Source organism: Gorilla gorilla, chromosome 2, assembly GCF_029281585.2.
Source record: "Gorilla gorilla gorilla isolate KB3781 chromosome 2, NHGRI_mGorGor1-v2.1_pri, whole genome shotgun sequence".
NCBI classification, from domain to species: Eukaryota; Metazoa; Chordata; class Mammalia; order Primates; family Hominidae; genus Gorilla; species Gorilla gorilla.
In genome coordinates, this window is record NC_086017.1 from 149481714 (window position 1) to 149506938 (window position 25225).

A 25225-nucleotide genomic window follows, 5' to 3' on the forward strand; every position below is an offset into this window, starting at 1 on the left:
ATCATTAGACACTGTTATGAACAACTATACACCAACAAATTTGAAAACCTAAAAGAAATAGGTAAATTCCTGGATACATGCAGTCTACCAAGATTGAACCATGAAGAAATAGAAAACCTCAACAAACCAATAACAAATAACAAGATCACAACTGTAATAAAAAGTCTTCTGCCAAAGAAAATCTCAGGACCTGATGGCTTCAATTCTAAATTCTACCAAACATTTAAAGAATAACTAATACCAATTGTACTCAAACTCTTCAAAAAAATTTGAAGAGGAGGGAAAACTTCCAAACTCATTCTGTGAGGCCAGAATTGCCCTGATAGCAAAAGCAGACAAGGACACAACAAAACGAGAAAACTAGGCCAATATCCTTGATGAACATAGATGAAAAAGTCCTAAATAAAATACTAACAAACCAACTTCAACAACACATCAAAAAGATCATTCACTATGTGGGATTCATCCCAGGGATGTAAAAAGGGTTCATCATATGTAAATCAATAAATGTGATTCATCAAATCATTAACAGAACCAAGAACAAAAACCATATAATCATTCCAATAGATGCTGAAAAACCATTCAATAAAATTTGAATTCCCTTTATGATAAAAAAACCTTCAAAACACTGGGTATAGAAGGAACATACCTCAAACAATAAAAGCCATGTATAACAAACCCACAGCCAGCATCATAGTGAATGGGGAAAATTTCAAAGCCTTCCCTCAAAAATCTCGAATAAGACAAGGATGCCTGCTTTTACCACTTTAATTCAAAGACCCCACCAAAAAACTGTTAGAACTGATAAACGAAATCAGTGAAGTTGCAGGATACAAAATCAACATACAAAAACCTGTAGCATATGTATATACCAACAGCAAACAATCTGAAAAAGAAACCAAGAAAGCAATCCCATTTACAATAGCTACAAAGAATACAAAAATGTAGACTTCAATTTAACCAAAACATGTAAAAGCTCTCTACAAGGAAAACTATGATACACTGATGAAAGAAATTGAAGAGGACACACACACACAAATGGAAAGATATTCCATGCTGATGGATTGGGAGAATTAATATTGTTAAAATGTTAATAGTGCCCAAGGCAATTTACAGATTCAGTGCAATCCCTATCAAAATACCGAAGACATTCTTCTCAGAAATAGAAAATACAATCCTAAAATTTATATGGAACCACAAAAGACCCCAAATAACCAAAGCCATCCTGAGCAAAAATAACAAACCTGGAGGCATCACACTACCTGACTTCAGATTATACTACAAAGCTATAGTGACCAAAACAGCAAAATACTAGCATAAAAACAGACACAGAATAGCGAACCCAGATGTAAATCCACACATTTATAGCCAGCTCATTTTCAACAAAGGTGCCAAGAACATACAATGGTGAAAAGGACATTCTCTTCAATAAATGGTGCTGGTTAAACTGAATAACCATATGCAGAAGAATGAAATTACACCCCTATTTCTCACCATATACAAACACAAAATCAAAATAGATTAAAGGCATAATTCTAAGACCTGATACTATGAAACTATCAAAAGACAACATTGGGGAAATGCTCCAGGATATTGGTCTGAGCAAAGATTTTTTGTGTAAGACCTCAAAAGCATAGGCAACAAAAGCAAAAATAGATAAATGAGATCACATCAAGCAAAGAAGCTTCTGCAAAGCAAAGGACACAGTCAACAAAGTGAAGAGACAACCCACAGAGTGGGAGAAAATATTTGCAAACTATCCCTCCGACAAGGGACTAATAACCAGAATATATAAGGAGCTCAAGTAACTTAAAAGCAAAAAGAAAAATAATCTGATTTTTAAATGGGCAAAAGAGCTGAGTAGACAGTTCTCCAAAAAAAGACATAAAAATGGCCAGTGGGTATATGAAAAAGGTGCTCAATATCACTAATCATCAGGGAAATGCAAATCATAAAATCACAAGAAGATGTCATCTCACCCCAGTTAGAATGGGGACTATTAAAAAAAAAAAAAAGTCAGGGAGGCCAGGTGTGGTGGCTCACGCCTGTAATCCCAGCACTCTGGGAGGCCAAGGCAGGTGGATCACCTGATGTCAGGAGTTCAAAACCAGCCTGGCCAACATGGCGAAATCCAGTCTCTACTAAAAATGTAAAAATTAGCCAGGTGTGGTGGCGGGTGCTTGTAATCCCAGCTACTCAGGGAGGCTGAGGCACGAGAATTGCTTGAACCTGGGAGGCAGAGGTTGCAGTGAGCCAAGATCACACCACTGCACTCCAACCTGGGTGACAGAGGGAGACTCTGTCTCAAAACAAAACAAAGCAAAACAAAACAAAGCAAAACAAAAGAATAATGAGGTGAGGATGTAGAGAAAGGGGAATGTTGATATACTGCTGGTATGAATGTAAATTAGCACAGCCACTATAGAAAACAGTATGGAGGTTCCTGAAAAAACAAAACTAGAACTACCATATGATCCAACAATCCCACTACTATGTATATATCCAAAAGAGAGGAAATAAAGAGATATCTGCACTCCCGTGTTTATTGCAGCAGTATTCACAGTAGCCAAAATATGGAATCAACCTAAGTGCCCATCAATGGATGAATAAAGAAAATGTGGTGTATATACACAAGGGAATATTATTCATTAATTTAAAAGATTAAAATCCTGTCATTTGTGGCAACATGGATAGAACTGGAGATCATTATGTTAAGTGAAATAAGCCCCCAAGCAAAGAACAACAAGTAGCACATGTTCTTACTCATATGTGGGAACTTAAAAAATGGATCTCATGAAAATAGGGAGTAGATTGGTGATTACCAGAGGCCAGGAAGTGGAGAGAGAGGAATGAAGATAGGTTGATTAATAGGTACGATCTACAGATAGACAGAAGAAATCAGACCTGATATTCAAGAAATCAGTAGGGTGACTATAGTTAACATTAATCTTTTGTACATTTCAAAATAGCTAGAAGAAAATAATTTGGATATCCATAGCACAAAGAAAAGATAAATATTTAAGGTGATGGATATCCCAATTACCCTGATTTAATTATATGAATGTATCAAATTATCTTATGTACTCTGAAAATATGCACATCTATTATATATCAATTTTTAAAAGAAAATTATGAACCATTAAAAAGTCTTCTCATAGTTCAGATTGCTCAGTAAACTGAATACTCATCTATTTTAAACATATATAAAATCCGAGTCTGCTTTGCTTTTTTCCCTTGCTCATTGGTTCTGCACTCACCCATGTCCTCATCTTCACCATTGTTCTTTCCATGGGAAACACATTCATCTTCATCAGAAAGAGCCTCATCTTTAATCTAGTACAAATTGGTCATTAAAAGAAAGTAGTTAGCTAATTAACATTACCACTAAGACCTTCAAAAACCTGTAGAAACTAAAAAAAGCAAAGCTCCAAAACACAGAGAAAAAAATGTCAAAATTATCAGTCTTGGAAACTTTACAGGACCCTTTTTGGTAGTTGGGTGATGGTGTGGGACTGACAGAATTAGAATACAAGAAAATCCATGCTTAAGTTTTAGAGTCTGCCTCTTTTCATAAGCATTAAGTAGAGATAGTTAATAAGAAGACAAAGAACTGAAATGTAAGTAAATATTAAGAGATTGACTATGCAGTACAGAGAAGCCGTAAAGAGATAATATTCCCTTGGAGGAGGCACATGAAAATGTTAGCATTTGCAGTTTTCTTTTGTGAGGGAAAATGGCCAGTTTTCTTGGGAAAAATATGATTTGATTCTAATCCATTCTATAAAAGTGGAGCTTTGCTATTTGGAATTTAATAAGAAAACTTGAACAATGAACATGGAATGGTGTTGAGTCACATTTGCCAGATGCTCAAAGCACCAGGAAATACCTCTCTACCTACGGTATGTTGATTTTCAAAGGCAGCCAATTATTTGAAGAACTGGCAGTCAATGTTATCATGGAAATAATGTATCAAAATCACAAGCTTTGCTGATTCTATTTCTCATGATAATGACAGACCTTAATTTCTAGGTTAAAGAAATGAGCCCTCTGAGTTCACAAGTAAAACCTTCAGGAATATGAGCCAGTGGGCACTAGGAGAGATTTCACCTCAAGGCTGAGAGGAGCCCAGGATAGCTGACTTCTCCTACCCACCACTCCATTCTGTAACTTGATTTTCATTTCTGAATTCATTGTTAAGAGTTGAAGTGGGAGACGAAAGGGAAATGGATAAAATAAAGCACTCTGGATGAAAGAGATGGCTTTTATAAGAAGGTTTCAAAATGCACACATATCACCAGGGCACAGTGCATGAGGAACAGACCCAGGTGAAACTTTTATGAAGCTGTCCACCGACAGCTCCAGGAAAGTCAGGTGAAGGAGATGGGGCCTGCTGATCTCGCCCTACTAGCGCACTTGTGAGTTAGCTGCTTATAGAAGTGACCTCCAGTTACCACTTTCCGTTCTCTGCCTTCAGCCAGCACTTTCTTTTCGGCCTCCAGCTGGTCTAGGATGGTTTTCTGCAGCAGTGGGGCATTTGCTCCTCTAACCACAGCCACCAGTTCTCCTCCCTAGAATACGTTACAAACAGCATGAAATACTCTTGGCAAATATTAATCTCTTGTAAGAGATGGCAAGAGTGTCTAGGAGTGTCCCCAAGATCAAGGTCCCTCAACCCCAGGCCTGTAGCAGCATGCTCACTTCTGCTGCCCTCCCTTGGCAGGACACCCTCAGTTCTGCTCCTAGGTTTTTTGTTTGTTTGTTCGTTTGAGACGGAGTCTTGCTCTGTCGCCCAGGCTGGAGTGCAGTGGCGTGATCTCGGCTCACTGCAAGCTCCACCTCCCAGGTTCACACCATTCTCCTGCCTCAGTCTCCTGAATAGCTGGAACTACAGGTGCCCGCCACCATGCCCGGCTAATTTTTTTGTATTTTTAGTAGAGACGGGGTTTCACCGTGTTGGGCAGGATGGTCTTGATCTCCTGACCTCGTGATCTGCCTGTCTCGGCCTCCCAAAGCGTTGGGATTACAGGCGTGAGCCACCGCGCCCGGCCAGTCTGCTCCTAGTTTTAAATGATTTCTCTTTTTCTGATTTCTACCCTCTAGGCCATGCCACTCCTTTCAAAGCTTCCTTCAGGGTAACCAGCAGTTCATTAAGGGAGGAACAATACATAGTAAGTTATGAGTGACTAAGTGTGGCTTACACATGACTTATTCATTCAACAAATATTATTGAGCACTTACTATACCAAGCACTAAGGCAGAGGCAAAGAATATAAACACTAAACATGAGAAAACATAGCTGCAGCCTTCATGAATGGGTAGTAGAGTGGGGAGAGGGATGGCTGGCCAAGCTGAAGAAACAATTACAATACTATGAAATAATTGCTGTAATAGGGAAACTTATAAGGTGCTTGGAACTTCGGGCAAGAATTGCCAGCATCATCTGAGATGTTCAGGGAAGCCTTCACAGTCCAGGTGGTATTTGGGATGAACCTGAGTTTCTGCTTTAACTCTTTCAAAAGTCTATTTATTTATTTATTTATTTATTTATTTATTTATGAGATGGAGTTTCGCTCTTGTTGCCCAGGCTGGAGTTCAATGGCATGGTCTCGGCTCACTGCAACCTCCGCCTCCTGGGTTCAAGTGATTCTCCTGCCTCAGCCTCCAAAGTAGCTGGGATTACAGACACCCACCACCAGGCCTGGCTAATTTTTGTATTTTTAGCAGAGACGGCGTTTCACCATGTTGGCCAGGCTGGTCTCAAACTCCTGACCTCAGGTGATCTGCCTACCTCGGCCTCCCAAAGTGCTGGGATTACAGGTGTGAGCCACTGCACGCGGCCAAAAGTCTCTACGTTTGTACTCACAAAGAAATGGATCTGGAGAGGGAGAAGTTCACATAGAGTGGGTCCTCCTTCCATTTCCATCCCATCCCTCAGTGGGCCACCATAGGGTTGAAGATTGTGGCCCATGTTTCCATACAGCCAATTAGGATTTATGCTTTAATTGCTATGGGCTCAAGCAATTAAGCCATTGTGGTAATGATCCCATTTCTGCAACTGAGCTCTGATGTCAAGTGTGTCTGGGGCATGCTCATCTCTGAGCTTCCTACTTCTCCCTCCTTTCCTCCCAACCATGTTATCTCATGTAAATTCAGTCTCCCTACTAAAATCCAAAGCTCAAATAATGTTTTATCATAAGTTTCCAATTTGTAATACTTGCAGTGCTGAGGCCAGGAGGCTGAAGTTTTCCAAATTAAACAACCCTAGCCTGGTGTTTGGAGACCTGGTTGAGTAGATCCCAGTATTCCTGACTCTACAATGAGGGGGCTGGTCTCAGTGAGGAGGTATATCGATCCATTGCCATCCGAGCCTGGCAGGTGGCCTAAACCTAGGAAGCCAAGTGTGAAACAGTGGGCCCTAAGGGGCATGGAGCTGGACCATGGATGTCACACCCAAGGACATCCAAATTATATTTTCAAAACACTGGGCCACTTGGTTTTCCTCAATAGTCCCTCTCATTTCTAACTTTCTGTAAACATATCTTCACATTTTCTGATTAAATAAAAGTGAATGAAGAGCTTGTCTGCCCCATAAAGGAGTATGTATTTTTACTAAAAATTCCCCTTTACGGAGCAAAGGATAGAAATCTTGAAACCCTGTGCTCTGAGAGTGAAGCCTCAGTCTAGAGTATTCATGAGCCAAAAAGGAGCATGTACATTTGAGTGACTGGTACTCTCTCCCCGTGTACAGCAAGTCAGGAAGGTTGCCCCAGCACAGTGACCACCAGGGTGCTGTGTCATCCACCTCCTTGGGCACAGGGCCCTCAGGCTGCCATTCCTAGTCAGCAGCTTGTATCACCAGTTAGACTTGGGGGTGGGGGTGTCTGTATGTAGCCAACATCATAAAAACAGACTGGGAGGCATCAGAGAAAACAGCATCACTTGTTTGAATCTGCGAGGCCTCTTGGTGGTTCCCGTTAATTCTCCCAGAGTGAATTAATGTCAATGAGATGCTTCTATTTTGAACTCTAATGATTTGCAATAGTCAAATAGTTCTGATTCTGAAAAATGTACTTACTGCATAAAACAGAAAGGTTGGCTCGCACTTCCCTCTGTACTTTTCGAGGACATCAAGACGATCTGCCTCTGCCTAAAGAAAACCACTATCAGCAGGTACCCTGGGTGCAGGGGGTGCAGGGCCCAATTGATTGGTGGGAAACCACACAGGGAACTGAACACCCCCAGGACTGACTTCCCCAGGTAGAGCCCCGATTTGCTCTCATGCTGTTCCTGCTAATCAGAGCTGTCCTATAAAATTGCAGACATGTACTCTCTTGAAGAATCAAATGAAGAAGCAAGAGTATCTCCTACCCCCCCCCAGCTACTGCACCAGTCCAAGGGAGCGTTACTGGCTAATGTCCTTCTGCAGCCATGACTGACAACCGAGGTGAAGGTCCTCAGGCACCACCTTCATTGTCTGAGAAACCTGCTGCACATGGGCATAAGAGATCCCCCATGAAAGCCCTTCTACAGCACACTCCTTATGGAAGCACCAAGACTGACTGCCAAAGGAGGAACTGCAGAGTCCTTGAAGTCCAACTTCTTGAGTGATTAGTGTAAGTTATATTTTCTCCTGTCTTCACTGCCTATGAACCTCAAATCCATGCAGCATATCAACAGTGTCTCTTGCACACTTCTCTGGAATTTATTCCCATTTCCATACATTCATCCAAATAAATATTTGCTAAAAGTTCCCCTTTATGGCGCAGAGGATGGAAATCTTAAAACCCTTTGCTCTGAAAATGACATTTCAGTCAACAGTGTTCACGAGCCAAGAAGGAGATGTGGCTGGGGTGGTGGCTCACGCCTGTAATCCCAACACTTTGGGACGCTGTGGTGGGAGGATTGCTTGAGCCTGGGAGTTCTAGACCAGCCTGGGCAATATAATGATACCTTGTCTCTACAAAAAGTTAAAAAATTAGTCAAGCATGGTGGCATGTGCCTATATAGTCCCAGCTAGTTGGGCAGCTGAGGTGGGAGGATCACTTGAGGCTGGGAGGCAAAGGCTGCAATAAGCCGTGATACCACCACTGCACTCCAGCCTGGGTGACAGGAAAAAGAAAAAAGAAGAGGGAGAATATGCATTTGAGTGACATATATTTCTTCTCTTCATACAGCACCAAGAACTGCTCAAGCCAAGAGGGACACAGGGAGGTGGGGTGGGGAATAGGAACCTTCATAACTAGAGAAATTAGAAAGTATCATGACAGTATCAACAAAAAGTCCACACTGATTCCTTTTTAATGACCTGAGAAAGGCCACTCTCACACTTCTCCTTCCTGACTCTTTTAAATTTTTAAATTCTTTTTACAATGTTGTATGACTGTTGGCTGAGAGAGAATCTTACTAATGCAAAGTGCAGAAGGTCCAGGCCGACCTCGATCCTCATCTTCTGGAAGAGGCTCACCACAGGTTTGCAGGGGCCACACCAGCCTTGATAGACATCAACAACTGTGTGGAACCAAGAAGCAGGAACATTCAGTAGACGCCAGCGCCCACCACACCATGCAAAATTTATACCTGTACATTCTAACCCCCCTCAAATAGACATTCATTTGCCGGGATATCTAATGGTTAAAGAGATTTACTATCCCATGAGATTATAAGCCAGGGTGGAAACACAGCCAGTCCTCATTCTTATGAACTTGGTATACTGAATTCTGAATACAGTATAAGCATAGCAGAAAATAATTTTCTTAACATGGCTCCTTTATCTTAAGGGTTCTTCAGGCTACATTCAGGGTTAGGCCTAACACAGGGTGGCCCTCAATTATATTGGAATTAGACTGAAACTGTCTATTCTAAAAAGGAGAGGTCGCTGTAGGTGACCCAGCAGCACACAATTGACTTTTATGTAATCCTTTGATAACAAACACAGGTTTGACCTTTTCCTCTGATGAATTAAAAGCCACTTTCTTTGGGTGGAGCAGAGTTTTATCTACTTTAGAAAAATCAACATTTTTCTCCCAGAAAGTGAGCCTGATAGAGAGCTAGAGAGAAACTTGGATACCTTTTTCTTCTTTAGTCCCAATCTATAGCACATGTCAGGGCTGGATGTAAGGGAACCCTCTCATCTGAGTGTTGTGAACCATGTGATCGACAGGAAGCTAAGCAAACCAAGCCAACTCCTGTCTACTGGATTTGTGCAGGACCTGCCCCACGCGACCATGAAGCAGCAGCAAGGGCTAGATGGTGACATACCAGTGGCCATATTTTAGAGGAGGGATATCTGCCAAAATGCCTCAACACTCCCAGAGTTCATGCCTGTTCCACACAGGTGAGCATTTCTGTTCAACCGCTAGAGTAGCATAGTCACAGGGAGATAGTGTCAAAATTGCTAATAATTGATTAGCTCTGCCAATTTTAATAGTGTGCAATTTGTGATTTTACTTATTGCAGATTCACATTTCAAAATTTTCCCATCAAGTGAGAACTATTAATATAACACAATATAAATTGTCATGACTAAAGTTAGTATAGAAACTGGTGGCACTGTACTAACACTGTTCTATAGTAACCAGGGAAGGAAGGCTTCCTATGAAGAGGTGACCTGCACTGGGCATTGTAGAGAGCCCAGGCTTGAATGGGCAGAGAGGGAGACTATGGTGCAAAGGATGGGCAGCCAGGCACAGGTGGCAGACTCAGGGACTCCTGGGCAGCCTGCTGGACCAGACCTGCCCGAGATGGTGTGGTAGGAAGTGGTGGCAGGGATCACTGGAGGAATCTGGAATGTGGGGCTTGAGAAGCTCTATCCTGAATCACTAGGCAATGAGGATTCACAGTAAGTATTAGAAGAGGGAACTAATATCTTGGACTTGCCTGCATCCAGAATTGTAAGAAATAAATTTCTGTTCTTTATATACTACCTATCTATAGTGTCCTGTTACAGCAGCATAAACAGACTAAGCTATTCTGCTTTAGCTGCAAGAGGGCAGGTGCACTTTGCTTTTCTCTAAAAAGCCCAGTGAGATGGATATCATTATTGCACTATACAGATGAGGAAACTGAAGTTCAAAGAGGTGAAGTCATGGACCTAAGGTAAGAAAGCAAATTTTCAAGCAGTATACCTTAGTCCATTTATGCTGCTATAATGGGACACTACAGGCTGGGCAGTTTATAATGAACAGAAACTTATCACAGTTCTGGAGGCTAGCAAGTCCAAGATCAAGGTGCCAGCAGGTTTGGTGGTCAGGTAAGGGCTGCATCCTCTGGAGGAGAATTATACTGTGTCCTCACTTGACGGAAGTCAAGGGCAAAAGGAATAAACTCCTTCCATCAAACCCTTTTATAAGGGCACTTAATGCCACTCATGAAGGGCACTACTCCCCTTTAAAAGGCCCCACCTCTTAAAACCATTACTTTGGCCATTCAGTTTCAACACCTGAATTTTGAAGGGGGACACATTTAAACCACAGTACAGCAGAATCAAGTTTTAAATCCTGTGTTGCCTGATGCCATAGCCCATGCTCTTTCAACTGCTCCAGGGAAGAAGCAAGACGCATGAATTCAGCAGTGTTCATTGGTTTAGCCATGTAGCACAATTTTGCAGAATGTGAGAACCAAGCTGGGTATAGGAGGAATGAGGAAGCCAGACACAGGGGTGGCAGAGGGGATAGAATGAAAAGAATGTAGGCAAAATACTAGGGATGAAAATGAAGATGGTGTGAAAAGGACTTCACCTTTGAGCCTGGCAGAGAAAAAGAACTAGCCAGGGGTGGGGAGAGATTGTTGAAGGGGAAAGGAGAACAAACTCAACTCTAAACAGGCTGGGTTTTCAGTACCAACCAGAAAATCAAAGACAAGTGATCACAAAGGCAACCAGACACCCAAGCAGGAGAGGAGGGGCAGGAGAGTGGGATTTGGGTTCCACAGCATCCAGGAAGAGGATAAAGTTCTGGGCTTTTCTGAAGACAAGAGTTTCACAATTGACAGATTTTGTTTTTTTTAATTTCAACCTACTACAGTTATTTGGGTGAAGGCCAAAAAGGGCATTTGGGTCAAGCCAGGAAAATGTCCCTGAAGACTTAGAGGGCCCTGTACACAGGCCCACTGAAAAGGGCAGGTTTAAATCCCAAAGGAAAAAAGCTGGGGCTCAATTAGCCTAAACTCTCTGTGCTGTATTTGTATTGATAGTGCACCTGCCATTTCTACTAGCTTCTCCCTCCCTCTTGGACGCCCTGGCTCTGTGAGGAGTGGTAGGCACAAAGGCACCTTCACAAAGTTATGGAGGAAGCGGGGGTGGGGGGTAGGGGGTGGGAGGGACCAGAGAGGAAGTGTTTGATTTGACTCTGAGTGAGAGGAAGCAAAACAGAGAAGCCACATGGAAGGAATGGCAGAGACAAGAAAAAGGTGTGTGTGTGTGTGTGTGTGTGTGTGTGTCTGTGCATGCATGTGTAGGTCTGAAGGGCATGTTGAAAGCAGGTGAAAATGAGCCAGCAGAAGGCAAGATTTCCAAGATACTGGTGCTTCACTTTGGAAGCAAATTTCTGCTGGCTGGAGAGAGAAAAAACACATATCTATGTATTTATATGCTCCATATCTATATATTCCTCTAGACTGCCTGATGAGAAGGAACAAAGAGGAGGCCCTGCTGCCTTCAGTTAACAGAGGCCCTTGAACCATTTAGACCAGGCTTGGCAAGAGGGTCAGTGCTCACTGGATGTTAGCTACTATCACATAGGGTGCTTAGCAAGGTGGCTGGCACATGATACATTCTCAAAAAATTAAGGCATGGCGGTTTTTTCACAGTTGTTAAAGAAATAGAAATAATGATTTTTTTCACCTGGAGCCATGTTCCAGTTGCCCAGACAAGACACATGGACAAAATGGTTAAGCCTTGGCACCATCAAAAAGGCTTTATAATCCCCCAAACAGTAGAGTGTGGCAATACTGACACCCACACAACTGGATCAGCATTTATCTAGTACCCTCTTGGCCTCAGTCCCAGGCAAGTCTACTACAGATGTGAGATTAAAAAGCCAATGCTGGCCGGGTGTGCTGGCTCACGCCTTAATCCCAGCACTTTGGGAGGCCTGGGTGGGCGGATCATTTGAGGTCAGGAGGTTGAGATCAGCCTGGCCAAGACAGTGAAACCCCATCTCTACTGAAAAAACAAAAATTAGCTGGGTGTGATAGAACATGCCTGTAATCCCAGCTACTTGGGAGGCTGAGGCAGGAGAATCACTTGAACCCCAGAGACGGAGGTTGCAGTGAGCCGAGATTGCATCACTGCACTCCAGCCTGGGTGACTCCATCTCAAAAAAAAAAAAAAAAGAAAAAGAAAAAGAAAAAGCAATGCTGTTGTGTTTAGAGTCTAGGAGAAAAGCTGTGATGGTCTTTCCCTACAGGGGCCACAGCAAGTGGGGTGTGTGCTGGAGGGATTGAGACAGAGTCTCACCCCAAGTGCCCTAAGAGCTCCCAGGAGGGACATGACCACACAGAGGTTCCAGAAAGATTTCATATGAGGAGGCTAATTTTGTACTGGGCCTGGGAATAAGAAAGATTTCTATAGTTGGTGATGGGCCATGATATCCCATCTGGCTTGAATGGGCTTGAATGCTGAAGTCATTTGGTGGAGGGGGTGGTAATGGGCAAGGCTAAGATCAGATACAAGCACACTGAGCAGGTATATTCACAGAGAGAAAAATTGAGCAGGCACACAGAGTAACAGAGCACAGAGATATCTGCAGTGAATGAGAAAGAGAAGAGTGGGTGACAGTAGGTGGTAGGCAGCCTCTCAGATGTCTCTAATGATCCCCACCTCCTGGTCCTCACGTACTTGTGTAATCCCCTGCCCTGGAGTGTGGGCTGGACCTAGTGACCAGCTTCTAATGAGCAGAGTATGGCAAAAGCAATGGGATATCACTTTCAAGATTAGGCTAACAAAAGGCTGTGACTTCCAACTTGTGCCCTCTCTTAGAGCCCTGTCCTAGGGGAAGCAAGTTACCAGGTTGTGATTAGCCTCATGGAGAAACCAATGGCAAGAAGTTAATGTCTCTGGCCAACAGATAGTGAGGACTTAAATCCTTCCTACCCACAGCCTCATGAGTGAGCTTGGAAGTGGATCTTCTTAGGTCTGCCAACAGCCACACAAAAGAACTTGGAAGCAAATCTGCTCCTCGTTGAGCCTTGAGATCCCGTCTGACACCTTAACTACCGTGGTGAGACACTCTGAGCCAGAGGTATCCAACTAAGCTGTACCTGGACTCCTGACCCACAGAAACTGGGATAATCAATGTTTGTTGTTGTAAAGCACTAAGTTTCTGGGTAAATTGCTAAGTGCAACAAATAACTGATGCCAGGAGGATGGGGATGAGGAGGCCCATAGACAGTGGCCTGCTGTTTCCTAATGACTGCAGTCCCAGGTTCAAGTCCCAGTGATGCCTGGCTCTCCTTCTATCCTTTGAGTTCCAAGAGATCCCTGTATTCCTTCCAATGCATTCTCCTTTAGTGCCTGAAGTAATTAGAAGAGGTTTTCTGTTACTTTTAACACCAAAGAACCCTAAGTACTGACTCATTTCCTGAACTGAATTTACTGATATTCAAGCCAGATACACACACACACACACACACACACACATCACCTGGTTTTTTATGAGGCTCAAGGTAATAGGAAAGTGGTGTTCATTGCAGCCCTTCTCTTCATGGTTCATCACACCATTTAATAATTTAGAAAAGAATGGATCTAAAAAGTTATTTTACTTTGAATTACCAGTTAGTCCTTTGGAACTGAGCATTTCCTCCCAAAGCTCTTGGGTGCTGATGTTGACCTAAAGCCAAAGAGGATCAAATGCTGTATTACTGAGGGCTCAGGCAGGGAAACAATTCAATCTATTTGCTCTAGATTTCTCTCTTTCTATCTCTGAAATACTTACAAGTACAGTTCAAGTTATCCTCTCCCCCATCTTCTTTTCTCCTTCCTTCTCTCCCTTCTTCCCTACCCAGAAAAAAACACTATCCTAAGAATGATGTGTACTAGTCTCAGGCATTTAAGAAATAATTTTACATGTTATTTGTCCAGGAACAATATATAAATTGTTTTTGTGTCCTTAAAATGTACATAAATATATCAAACTGTAGGTTTCATTTTGAAATTTGTGTTTTCACTCAGTATCAGAATTAAGTTGAATTTATTGCCATTCACTCACATATTTTTCTTATCCACAGAGTTCTGGTTTTATAAATATGAAATACAAGGAGAAATACATATTGTCCCTCTTTATTAACAGTAAAAATTTCTTTTTTTTTTTTTTTTTTTTTTTTTTGAGATGGAGTCTTGCTCTGTCACCCAGGCTGGAGTGCAGAGGTGCAATCTCAGCTCACTGCAACCTCTGCTCTGCCTCCCAGGTTCAAGTGATTCTTATGCTTCAGCCTCCTGAGGAGCTGGGATTACAGGCACATGCCACTACACCTGGCCATTTTTGTATTTTTAGTTGAGACGGGGTTCCACCATGTTGGCCAGGCTGGTCTCGAACTCCTGACCTCAAGTGATCTGCCCATCTCAGCCTCCCAAAGTGCTGGGATTACAGGCATGAGCCACCACATCTGGCCAATAGTAAACATTTCTGTATAATGTTTTTTACTTTGAAATAATTTCAAACTTAGAGAAAGTGTGCAAGTACAGTATAAAGATTTAGGGATTTTTTTTTTTTTTTTTTAGGTATTTGCAAGCAAATTACAGCTTGTTATCTTATTACTCCTGAATATATTATTCCTATATAACACAATACAATAATCAAAATCAGGGGAAAAAAACACTGACATATTGTGAACATTTAATCCTTAGATAGAGTGCAAGTTTTCCTGTTTATCCCATAATGTCCTGAGTATCAAAGGAGCTAATCAGAAATGTGTGCTAGATTTATTTGTCAAGTCTTTTTAGTCTGGAATAGTTCTTTAGTCTTTCTCTTCTTTTCACAATGTTGACACTTTGGAAAACTACATGCCAGGTATTTTGTAGAATGTCCCTCAGTTGGGGCATATCTGATGTTTCCTCCTGATTGGATTCAGACTGTGCATGTTTGGACTGGTTGAAATTGGCTGGACTGGTTGGAGTGTTGGAGAAGCTGAAGATCATTCCTCTCACTACTCCCTAGCAGATGAGACACAATTTCCATCTGCCTGTTACTGATGTTCACTTTGATCACTGGATTAACATGGTCTGTCAGGCCTGTTGTCTGTAAAATTATTCTCTTTTCCTTTGTAATTAACATATTTTTGTGGTGAGCTACTTTGAAACTATATAAATTAAAAGACCACAAAAATTACTACTGGGTTTTTTGTTTGTCTTTTTTGAGACACAGTCTCACTCTGTCACCCAGTCTGGGGTGCAGTGGCATGATCATGGCTCACTGCAACCTCTGCCTCCTGGGTTCAAGAGATTCTCCTGCCTCAGCCTCCCAAGTAGCTGGGATTACAAGTGCCCGCTACCACATCTGGGTAATTTTTTGTATTTTTAGTAGAGACAGGGTTTCACCATGTTGGCCAGGCTGGTCGTGAACCCCTGACCTCAAGTAATCTGCCTGCCTCGGCCTTCCAAAGTGCTGGGATTACAGGCATGAGCCAGCACGCCTGGCCTACTGTTGTTCTTAATACGGGTATGCTAAGGTCTGTGTCCCTTTAAAAAAGATAGGATGCATTATTGGCAATAAGGGCAAGAAACATGTAACAACTGCTAATCCTCTATTAAAAGTCCCTTTTTTGGCCGAACGTGGTTGCTCATGCCTGTAATCCCAACACTTTTGGAGGCCAGGGCGGGCAGATCACTTGAGGCCAGAAGTTTGAGACCTGGCTGGCCAACATGGTGAAACCCTGACAATACTAAAAAAAAAAAAAAAAAAAAAATACAAAAGTTGGCCGGGCGTGGTGGCGCATACCTGTTTTACCAGCTACTCGGGAGGCTGAGACATGAGAACTGCTTGAACCTGAGAGGTGGAGGTTGCACTGAGATGAGATCATGCCATTGCATTCCAGCCTGGGCGACAGGACAGAATGAAACTGTCTCAAAAAAAAAAAAAAAAGTCTCTCTTTTAAGGAAGCATAGTCCTTACTTTTTTTGTTTCAATGAAAAGTAGAAGAAAAAGAAACCCAGAAAAGTCTTCTTGATGTCTTAAATGAAATAAGAGAGTTGGACTGACATAACCCTGGGCCCACAACTACAGTCCTGAGGAAGGTGATAGAAGCGTTCAGAAGGGCCCCACACCCCTACCCAGAGGCTCAGACTTAAGTCACCAGCAACTCTCTGTGGCCCACCCCTGTCATGGAGTGAGTCCCACCAGCTCTGGGGCCAGGACTCTGGGCAGTTGAAGAATCTCAGCCCTGGGAGCCAGGCAAGAGTGGAACAGTGTGGGAACTATCCGGACTTCCCTAAGCCTGCATTTGGTAGGGAATGAATAGGGAATGTATGGCACCTTTTACCCAGACTGTCCCTTGATGTCCTGTGATTTCTGCCTGTCTCAGTTATAAAGGGAACCCTGAATAACCTTGCTGAGAGAGAGGACAAGGTTCCTGGGTTGGCCAACTTTAGGCACTGCTTTCAAGGGGTTTACCTTATAGAGAGGTGACCTTTACACAGATGCCTCAGTAGAAGACGGGAGGGGAGGCTGCTCGCTCTCCTCCTTTCAGCAGGAGGGAGCACTTACTTTGAGTACTGCATTGTACTCAGAGCTCTGAGTAATACACATGAAAAAATAACAACATTGCTAACAAAAGTTATTACCCCCACAGGAGCTCTAGGGCATCAACACATGAAATGACCATAATGTGGGGCAATAACATTAGAGACACCACAGACAATATCAGACCAGCCAGGAAGTGTCTAAAGGAGTCTCATCACAGCTCTGCAGGCGTTACAGGACAGGTATCATCCCTCCTGTCTACGTAAAGGATACGGAGGCCAGAGAGTTGAGGAAATGAGTCACACAGCAATGAATGGTAGGACCAGTTGATCAGAATTTACTTCAACCAGAACATTCACGTATGAAGTGGCTTCTGACTCTAGAATCCTAGAATATCAAGGCTGGAAGAAGGCCCTTAGGGATAATTCACACAACATCCTCATTCCATAGATGGGCAAGCTATAGCCTGGAGAGGTTATGTGACGTAGTCAAAGACACAGTTGGCTATAGAGGACACAAGAACTACATCGGGTCTTCTGACTTCCAGTCTAAAAATCCCACCCCACCCCACCCCACACCCCTCCCACCCCCAGCATGAGGTACCCTTAGAATGATGCTGCTTTCCCCTTTCCTCTTTTTTAAACCACTAGGTTTTTGAAATCCACATGCAAACTGCTGGTCCTACTGAGGACAATAAGAGACAAACCAGATGTCTCAAAACCACTAATGCCCTATTATCTAGGAGGCGCTGTAGCCTTGATATGCATCTTACTGGGGCCAGCTGATGGTGAGGCATTTTAAGTTCGTTTTAAAATGTTCCCATGTTGCAGATCATCCAGCTGATCTCCTTATGACCAAGCACTCTCTCCTAATTCCAGGGTCTATGCCTGCATGTTTTTACCATCACTTCAGAATCAACCACTGTCTATTGTCCAGGACCAAGAAGAAGAGCAGTTGCTGGCTTCTGAATTCACTTGTCCCACATGCAAATGAAGTAAGGCACTCTATATAACAAATGTCCAGCACATAATATATCTCAAAACATATTTGTTAATAAGTGAAGTTTGATGAGAACAGTGGTGGGAAAACTGGGTCTCCACAGAGCACACAGTTACAGACTCATGCCCAAAGTCAAAAGAACCTATACTGTATTCTCTGTGCAAGCTGCAGTTGTATTTCAACAAGAACAAAATAACGGTCACATCGAGTTATGTTGATTCGTATTTTCTTGGTTTGTAGTTTTATTTAATGCATGTTTAGGTTTTATGGTTGTATAAGCACTATAAATATAAACAGCTTCTACTCAGTTTTGTTTGCATTAATTTTGTTTGCATAAAATTTGTCATCACTGGGGTTCCAAGATAAGTTTTGTCCCTTTAAGACGGAAGGGTACATCACTCAAGTTTGAGAACACTGTCACGTACTGCTGGCAAACAGAATGTCACTTTTATACTGCAACCCCGCTCTAATCACCCTCCTCTTCCCCGAGCCCAACCCAGAGCTGGAAGCTAGCGCCCCTTGAGGCTTACCTGCAGGGCAATTTCCTTCTTCCTGCTGCCCATGGCTCTGCAAAGAAGACGAAGCCCTGTTACCGCGGCCGTGGGCCGTTCCCCCGCAGCCTCGCGACAAACCGCTGCGTGGATCAGCAAGCCCAGAGCCTCCTTCAGACAAGCCCCCCTCCTACGGCCCCCGGCCCCTTTTTAAGGTGCTTCTAACTGGCGGCAAATCAACACACTGATACAAAGTGAACACCCCACGAGGAAACGGAGCCTGCAGTCCAGGGGCTCGTGGCTCGCCGGGCGGTTTTCTGGGGATCTGCGAAGCCCCCTCCCCACCCCGGAGCCGGCCAGGGGGCGCGCGCAGAGGCCGGAGTCAGTGCGCCGGGCGCGGCGCAGCCTGTCGGGCACAGGGTCGCCAGTCGAGGAATTCTGACAAAAAAAACGACATGGGACCCTGTTATCCCTGCTGTTCTTATGGATTACTGGGAAACTGAGCCACTGCGAACGACAGGTACAAGATCTTCGACGCGCCCGGAGTCACCAACCGAGTCTGCCGCGACCTAGCCGCGGTCGTCATGGCAACCTGGCCCCCCCGCCAGGCCTGCCAGGAAAGCCGGCGGACACGTAAGCCACGCCCACTCTGGGCCCAACGCAGTCTCTCCGCGGAGGCTCTGAACCCAGCCAGGGAGAGGCAGGAGGGAGTCCCGCCCTTGCCCTCCATATCTGACCATAGGAACCCACTCATTGGCTGCAGCGTTTGTCAGCGTCTGGAGGCTTTGAACCCACCAAGCAAAGACCCAGTGCATCTGTGCGTTGCACAGTCGCATCTGTGAATCCCTGCATCCCTCCTGCCCTGCCTGCCAAGACTGATGTGCAGCTTTTCTACCATCACATACCGGTATAATGTGTGCAAGGTGGGGGGTGTCTCCAGGTTTTGAGGGGTCTGCAAGCGTTCTCTTTAAGGCAAAGAATATGAAATTAAAAATTCAAAATTAGATATGAAAGTCAAGTGAGACACATACAAAACAGTTACAGACATTGTAGATATTAATCCAACTGTATCAATAACCACTTTAAATGTGAATAATCTGATTACACCAATTAAAAAAGAGATTGTCAGAATGGATTTCAAAAACAAACAAAGCCCAATCGTGTGTTATCCACAAGAAAATACATTAAAAGCAAAAGGATAGAGAAAGCTATACCAGGCTGACACTAATTTAAAAAAATAGCTGAAGTAGGTATGTTAATTTCAAGAAAAGCAGACTTCAGAACAAGGAAATTTATCAGGTATAAACAGGGACATTACATAAAGTTAAAGGGATCAGTTATTTGGGAAGACATAACAATACTTAATATTTATGTACTTAAAAACAGAGCACCGAAATATGTGAGGCAAAAGAAGATAAAGCTGCAAGGAAAAATAGGTAAACTCAGTATTATAATAGAATGCTTTCATACCATTTTTAAAAAGTAATTAATACATCCAGCAGAAGCAAATGAGCAAGGATATAGTTGAACTGAAAAAAATATATCAAATTGATCTAATTGACATTTATACAATATTTAGTTCAACAACAGCGGAATATAGATTCTTTCTCAAGCTTACATGGGACATTCACTGAGATAGACCACAATCTAGGCCATAAAACATAGCTTAACGAATTTAAAAGGATAGAACAAAGTATGTTCTCTGACTACAATAGAATTAAACTAGGAATCAATCACAGCTGATGAAAGAGATCTCACAGATTTAAATAAATGAAGAAATATTCCATGTTCATGGATAGGAAGAATTAGTATTGTTAAGATATCAATTCTTCCCAAGTGAAGCATACACCAAATGATTTCCATCCAGGGAGTGCTGATACCCTGTTTGGCCATGAGGTACCCAGCAACCCTCTGTGAAGTACAGGGCGATGGGTATACTGGAGACCGAACATCTTCCTACCTGTCATCCTGCCTTCTCCCACTTCAGCTCCGAATCCACCTACTCTTTTCTTGCATTCAGTCCCATGGCAATATTCAGTTCCATGATAATATTACGCAGAGCCACAGGCAGTCCTTAAGACACCACATTGCAAACTGAGTTGACTAGATGCAAATCATGTTCATTGCCACAAGGTGGTGGTTGCTGAAGCTCTTGAATGGTGTGGAATCTCCCTTAGAATTTAGTTTCCAAAATAAAATTCAAATCAGATGCTAAATTCCTCTTGCCAGCACATGGAAAGATAGTGACATTTATTCTTTCTGAAAGGGTTAAATTTCTTACCATGTGGTCTCTATTACAAAATGTACTCACATCTTTGCCAGGCTAAACCTCAGAAACAAATTTAGGTAAACCACATGTCCCAGTTTGCCTGGGACACCCCCACTTTTCACCTGTTGTCCCATGCAATTATTAATAGCAACCCCTCTCACTTTCAAAAGTGTACAGTTTAGGTAGGGTGCAGTAGCTCACGCCTGTAATCCCAGCACTCTGGGAGGCCGAGGCAGGTGGATCACTAGAGGGCAGGAGCCTGGCCAACATGGTGAAACCCTGTCTCTACTAAAAAAAAGTATCAAATAGCTGGGCATGGTGGTGCATGCCTATAATCCCAACTACTTGGGAGGCTGAGGCAGGAGAATCACTTGAACCCAGAAGACGGAGGTTTCAGTGAGCCAAGATCGTGCCACTGCACTCCAGCCTGGGTGACAGAACAAGACTCCATCTCAAAGAAAAAAAAAATTGCAGTTTGGACAACATGGAACCTCATCAGTTTTTTCCCAAATGAATCACCTTGGGCCACTCCTGCTTTTTAATAAAACTTCCATCTTTTACATGTTTTGTGACACGGGTGAATGGTTTTTTTTGTTGTTGTTGTTTTTGGTTTTTTTTGTTTTTTTTTTTTTTGAGACAGAGTCTTGCTCTGTCACCTGGGCTGGAGTGCAGTGGCGTGATCTCAGCTCACTGCACCTCCGCCTCCCGAGTTCAAGCAATTCTCCTGCCTCAGCCTCCCGAGTAGCTGGGACTACAGGCATGTGGCACTACGCCCAGCTAATTTTTGTATTTTTAGTAGAGATGGGGTTTTACCCCGTTGGTTGGCCAGGATGGTCTAGATCTCTTGACCTTATGATCCGCCTGCTTCAGCCTCCCAAAGTGCTGGGATTACGGGCATGAGCCACTGCTCCCCACTGGGTCAGTGTTTTTATTTATTATCCAAAAGTCAGATTTTTTCAAATGTATCTATTTTTAATCAGCCCTTCCCTCAGTGATGTACTTTTTTGTTTTATTTTAATGCAAAACCTGCTAACTAAATTTAAGGGCTACTGAGATGTTTTAGAGTTCAAAAGATTAAAAACCAAACTCTTCCTCCTGCAACTCATGTTTATTGCCACAAGGTGGTGGTTTACTCAAAAGAAACCCTTCTGAGACCCAAATTGGACACTAGGAGCATTTTCTTTATCAAAATGCTTCAGAACTGATGTGACTCTGTAAAACAAGAATGACCCTTCTCACTTTAAGAGGAAATCATAGACCAAAGCAGGCTGTGCTTCCTCGGATGCCTTCCCATTTTTCATCGTAGAAGATAGGAATGTATATACACATCTTCGTCTAACCTAACTCCTCTCTCCTTCCAGGTGTAATGTCTTCTTTTTTCCACAAGTAACAGCAGGTCCCTCCTGTGCCTTGCTCTGAGGAAGGCAGCTGGGAGTGGTAGAACTGGGAACTTTAGGGTCAGACAGATGTGGGCTGGATCACAGATACACCTACTACCTGTCTAAGCTTGGGTGAAGCTACTTCAGCTTATTCAGTCAGTCTTAGTTTCCTCATCTTTAATTTTTTTTTTTTTTTTTTTTTTAAGAAATGGTGTCTTGTTATGTTGCGAGGTGCCTGGAACGCCTAGGCTCAAGCAGTCCTCCCACTTCAGCCTCCCAAGCAGCTGGGACTGCAGGTGTCCACCACCATGCCCGGCTTGTTTCCTCATCTTTAAACAGGGAAATAAGACCTACCTTTCAGGAATGTTGTGGAGAGAGGTAATGCGTTTCAAAGTTTCTTGACATTAAAACCAGTATTACTGTTGGCCGGGTGCAGTGGTTTACGCCTGTAATCAATCCCAGCACTTTGGGATGCCAAGGCGGGTGGATCACGAGGTCAGGAGATCGAGACCATCCTGGCTAACATGATGAAACCCCGTCTCTACTAAAAATACAAAAAAAAATTAGCTGGGCGTGGTGGCGGGCACCTGTAGTCCTAGCTACTCGAGAGGCTGAGGCAGGAGAATGGCGTGAACCCAGGAGGCAGAGCTTGCAGTGAGCCGAGATTGCACCACTGCACTCCAGCCTGGGCAACTGAGCAAGACTCCATCTCAAACAACAACAACAACAACAAAAAAAAAACCCAAAAAACAGTATTATTGTTGTTGTTGTGAAGGTATCATGCCCCCTTTCCACGGTATAGATACGTTGGGCAGCAGCTTCCCAGCCAAGGATTGCAAGCCATAACTCCCCAGGAGGTTCATCCAAGTTGTTGTGTGGATCAATATTTTAGTTCCTTTTTATTACTTCGTATTCCATGGTCTCAGTATATCACCATTTGTTTCAAATTAATATTTGAGTGGGATTTGAGGTTTTTTATTTCCTCATATGGATTTCTGGTTGCATAAGCACCATTTGTTGAGAAGACTTTCCTTTACTTCACTGGATTGGTTTGGTGTCTTTGTCAAAAACCAACTGGCCATATAAGTGTGAGTTTCCTTCAGGATTCTCTAGTCTATTCCGCTGATCTAGTTGACCATCCTTATACCAGTACTTGATTACTAGTTGTATAGTGAGTCTTAAAATCAGGTAATCTAAGTCATCCAACCTTGTTTTTCTTTTTTCAAAATTTGTCTATTTTAAGTTCTTTTACTTTCATACAAATCCTAGAGTCAATCTGTTAATATGTCTGTCTTTAAAAATCCTCTTGAAAATTTGATTAAATTGCATTGAACCTAAAGATTGACTTGGGAAGAATTGACATCTTAATAATGCGGAGTCCTCCAGTCCATAAATAGGATGTGTGTTCCATTTATTCTTTAACTTCAGCAATGTTTTATAGTTGTTAAACCAATCTTGCAAGTCATTTGTATTTATTATGCTATTATTAATGAAATTGACTTTCAAAATTTATTGCCAATTTTGTGCTGCCAGTACATAGAAATACAACTGATTTTTTGTATATTGACTTTGTATTCTGAGATCTTGCTAAACTCACTTATTAGTGCTGGTAGTTTCTTTGTTGATTGTGAGGGTAACTTTGAAAACACAAGATAGTGAGCCATAAAATGGAAGCAGCTAGTCTGAGCCTAACAACCTGCCTTGGACTGTGTTGCATTTTCTTCGTGTCGTAGTAGTCATTGGAGGTTACAATCAAACTGCTCATCTGTATTGTGAGTCCCTGTAGGGCAGGTTGTCCCAGCTACTTCCTAGTGAATCTTTTATAATGAACCTCAGGTTTCCATCATGACCTGAACGAATGAGCCCTATGCTGCCCACCATTCATGCTTACTGAGAAGTCAGAGGAGATGACAAGGAGACTTCTACATGTTGTAGAGGAAGCTGACCATAGGTCCCTCCTGTTGACCGATGTTTCTCCACGGGTCTCTCATGCATCTGCATATTTTTCAGTCAGAGGCACTGACTGCTTTATTCCCAACAGCCTTTTCAGGAATGTTTATATAGTGAACAACCTTGAAAGATAGAGGTAGTATCTCCTTCTAAAGCAAAGGAAAGGTTTGTTTACAGCCTTAGAAGTTAGAGATAATGTCTCCTTCTGTAGAAAGCATACTTAACTCTTCAGTGTAAAAGCTTTGGTTTCTTGAAGCTAGGATTCTTCTCCTATAACACAACCTGCTGCATGTGCAGGTGTCACCTGGCCCTCTCTGCATTGTCCTATGGGAATCAGTTCAGGAAACCTATGCAAAAATGCTAATACTTTGGTTATTGCTATTGCTTTGAATAATAAACTATCCTTCATCTCTGACCCAGGAGCGACTTATATATTCTTTCGGCATCCATGATTATGGAAAAATAACTTGTAAGCTTGCAAGGAGGGTAAAATCTCGGATGATTTACAGTTCTTGACACCTCCCTAGAGGTAATGAACTTTGCCCTTGATTGTTGAGCCTCCTAGAGAGCATGCTCTTCCAACCTCCCATTAGAACTCCTTGCCCATACACTTGAAACTTTTGAGGCAGAGCTAGATTTCAGTCAAGCTACAAAGACCTCATTATCAAGGACCACACTCCTCCAGTGTTTCACCCAAAGTTTCCTGAATGGCTGCCCTGGAGATTTGAGGGCTTAATGCTAAAAGGCCTTAAGCATTTAGAGATCTCTAAACATCACTAATATTTAACTCAAAGATTTGTGTGCATTTTATGGAATACAACATACCACATCCATATTTGTTTTAATGTAAAAATAACACTTTAAAATTCTAGCCATCAGGGATTTTAAAAGTGTTTTCTAACTGTCTTGTTTGTCAAGACATTTGACGTGATGCTACTGGATGATGCTACTGGATTTCAGAAAATTGGGCTAAATTAGAGCAAGCAAGCCCTGCATTTCAAATTCAGCATCCAGGCAATTTTTTTCTTTGACTTGGTATTACAATATTTCAAGTACTAAAACTCATGAAAACATGTGACCACAAATGAAGATCATTTTTCCATTGTTTTACAAACTGGGGCTCGGTTACTGAGAGATGCTCAGGAAGCTGGCCCCAGGCTATGGGTGGCAGAATGTCATTGTGAGTATCTCCTGTTGAGAGGCCACTTTGTTCATGTGGCACGGAATGGCTCTTACCTAAGCTGCTGCTGCTTTTTTTTTTTTTTTTTTTTTTGAGGTCTCACTCTGTCACCCAGGCTGGAGTGCAGTGGCCCAATCATCATTGCTCACTGAGCCTCAAACTCCAGGACTCAAGCAATCCTTTCACCTCAGCCTCCCAAGTAGCTGAGACTACAGGCAAATGACACCATTCCCAGCTAATTTTTAAATTTTTTGTAGAGACAGGGTCTTGCTGTGTTGTCCAGG

The 25225-nt window shown here is 42.8% G+C and overlaps 1 protein-coding gene across 10 annotated transcripts in view; it reads right to left on the bottom strand.

Annotated features, from left to right (window-relative positions):
* Positions 1–18752, bottom strand: part of NME9 (NME/NM23 family member 9) — a 75153-nt gene extending 56401 nt beyond the window's left edge. For 2 of the 10 annotated variants that reach the window (XM_055383419.2, XM_019024063.4), the window contains exons 1-6: positions 18203–18713; positions 13769–13826; positions 8405–8508; positions 7076–7147; positions 4452–4568; positions 3258–3333 (exon numbers count right to left, since the gene is read on the bottom strand). In XM_055383419.2, the coding sequence (XP_055239394.1) occupies positions 3258–3333; positions 4452–4568; positions 7076–7147; positions 8405–8508; positions 13769–13826; positions 18203–18235 (460 nt within the window). In that variant the 5' untranslated portion in view covers positions 18236–18713. Of the gene's footprint in view, positions 1–3257; positions 3334–4451; positions 4569–7075; positions 7148–8404; positions 8509–13768; positions 13827–18202 lie in introns of all 10 variants that reach the window. The other 8 variants (XM_063704241.1, XM_055383427.2, XM_055383421.2 and 5 more) reach the window with 7 other exon arrangements.
* Between the last annotated feature and the right edge of the window lie 6473 nt (positions 18753–25225).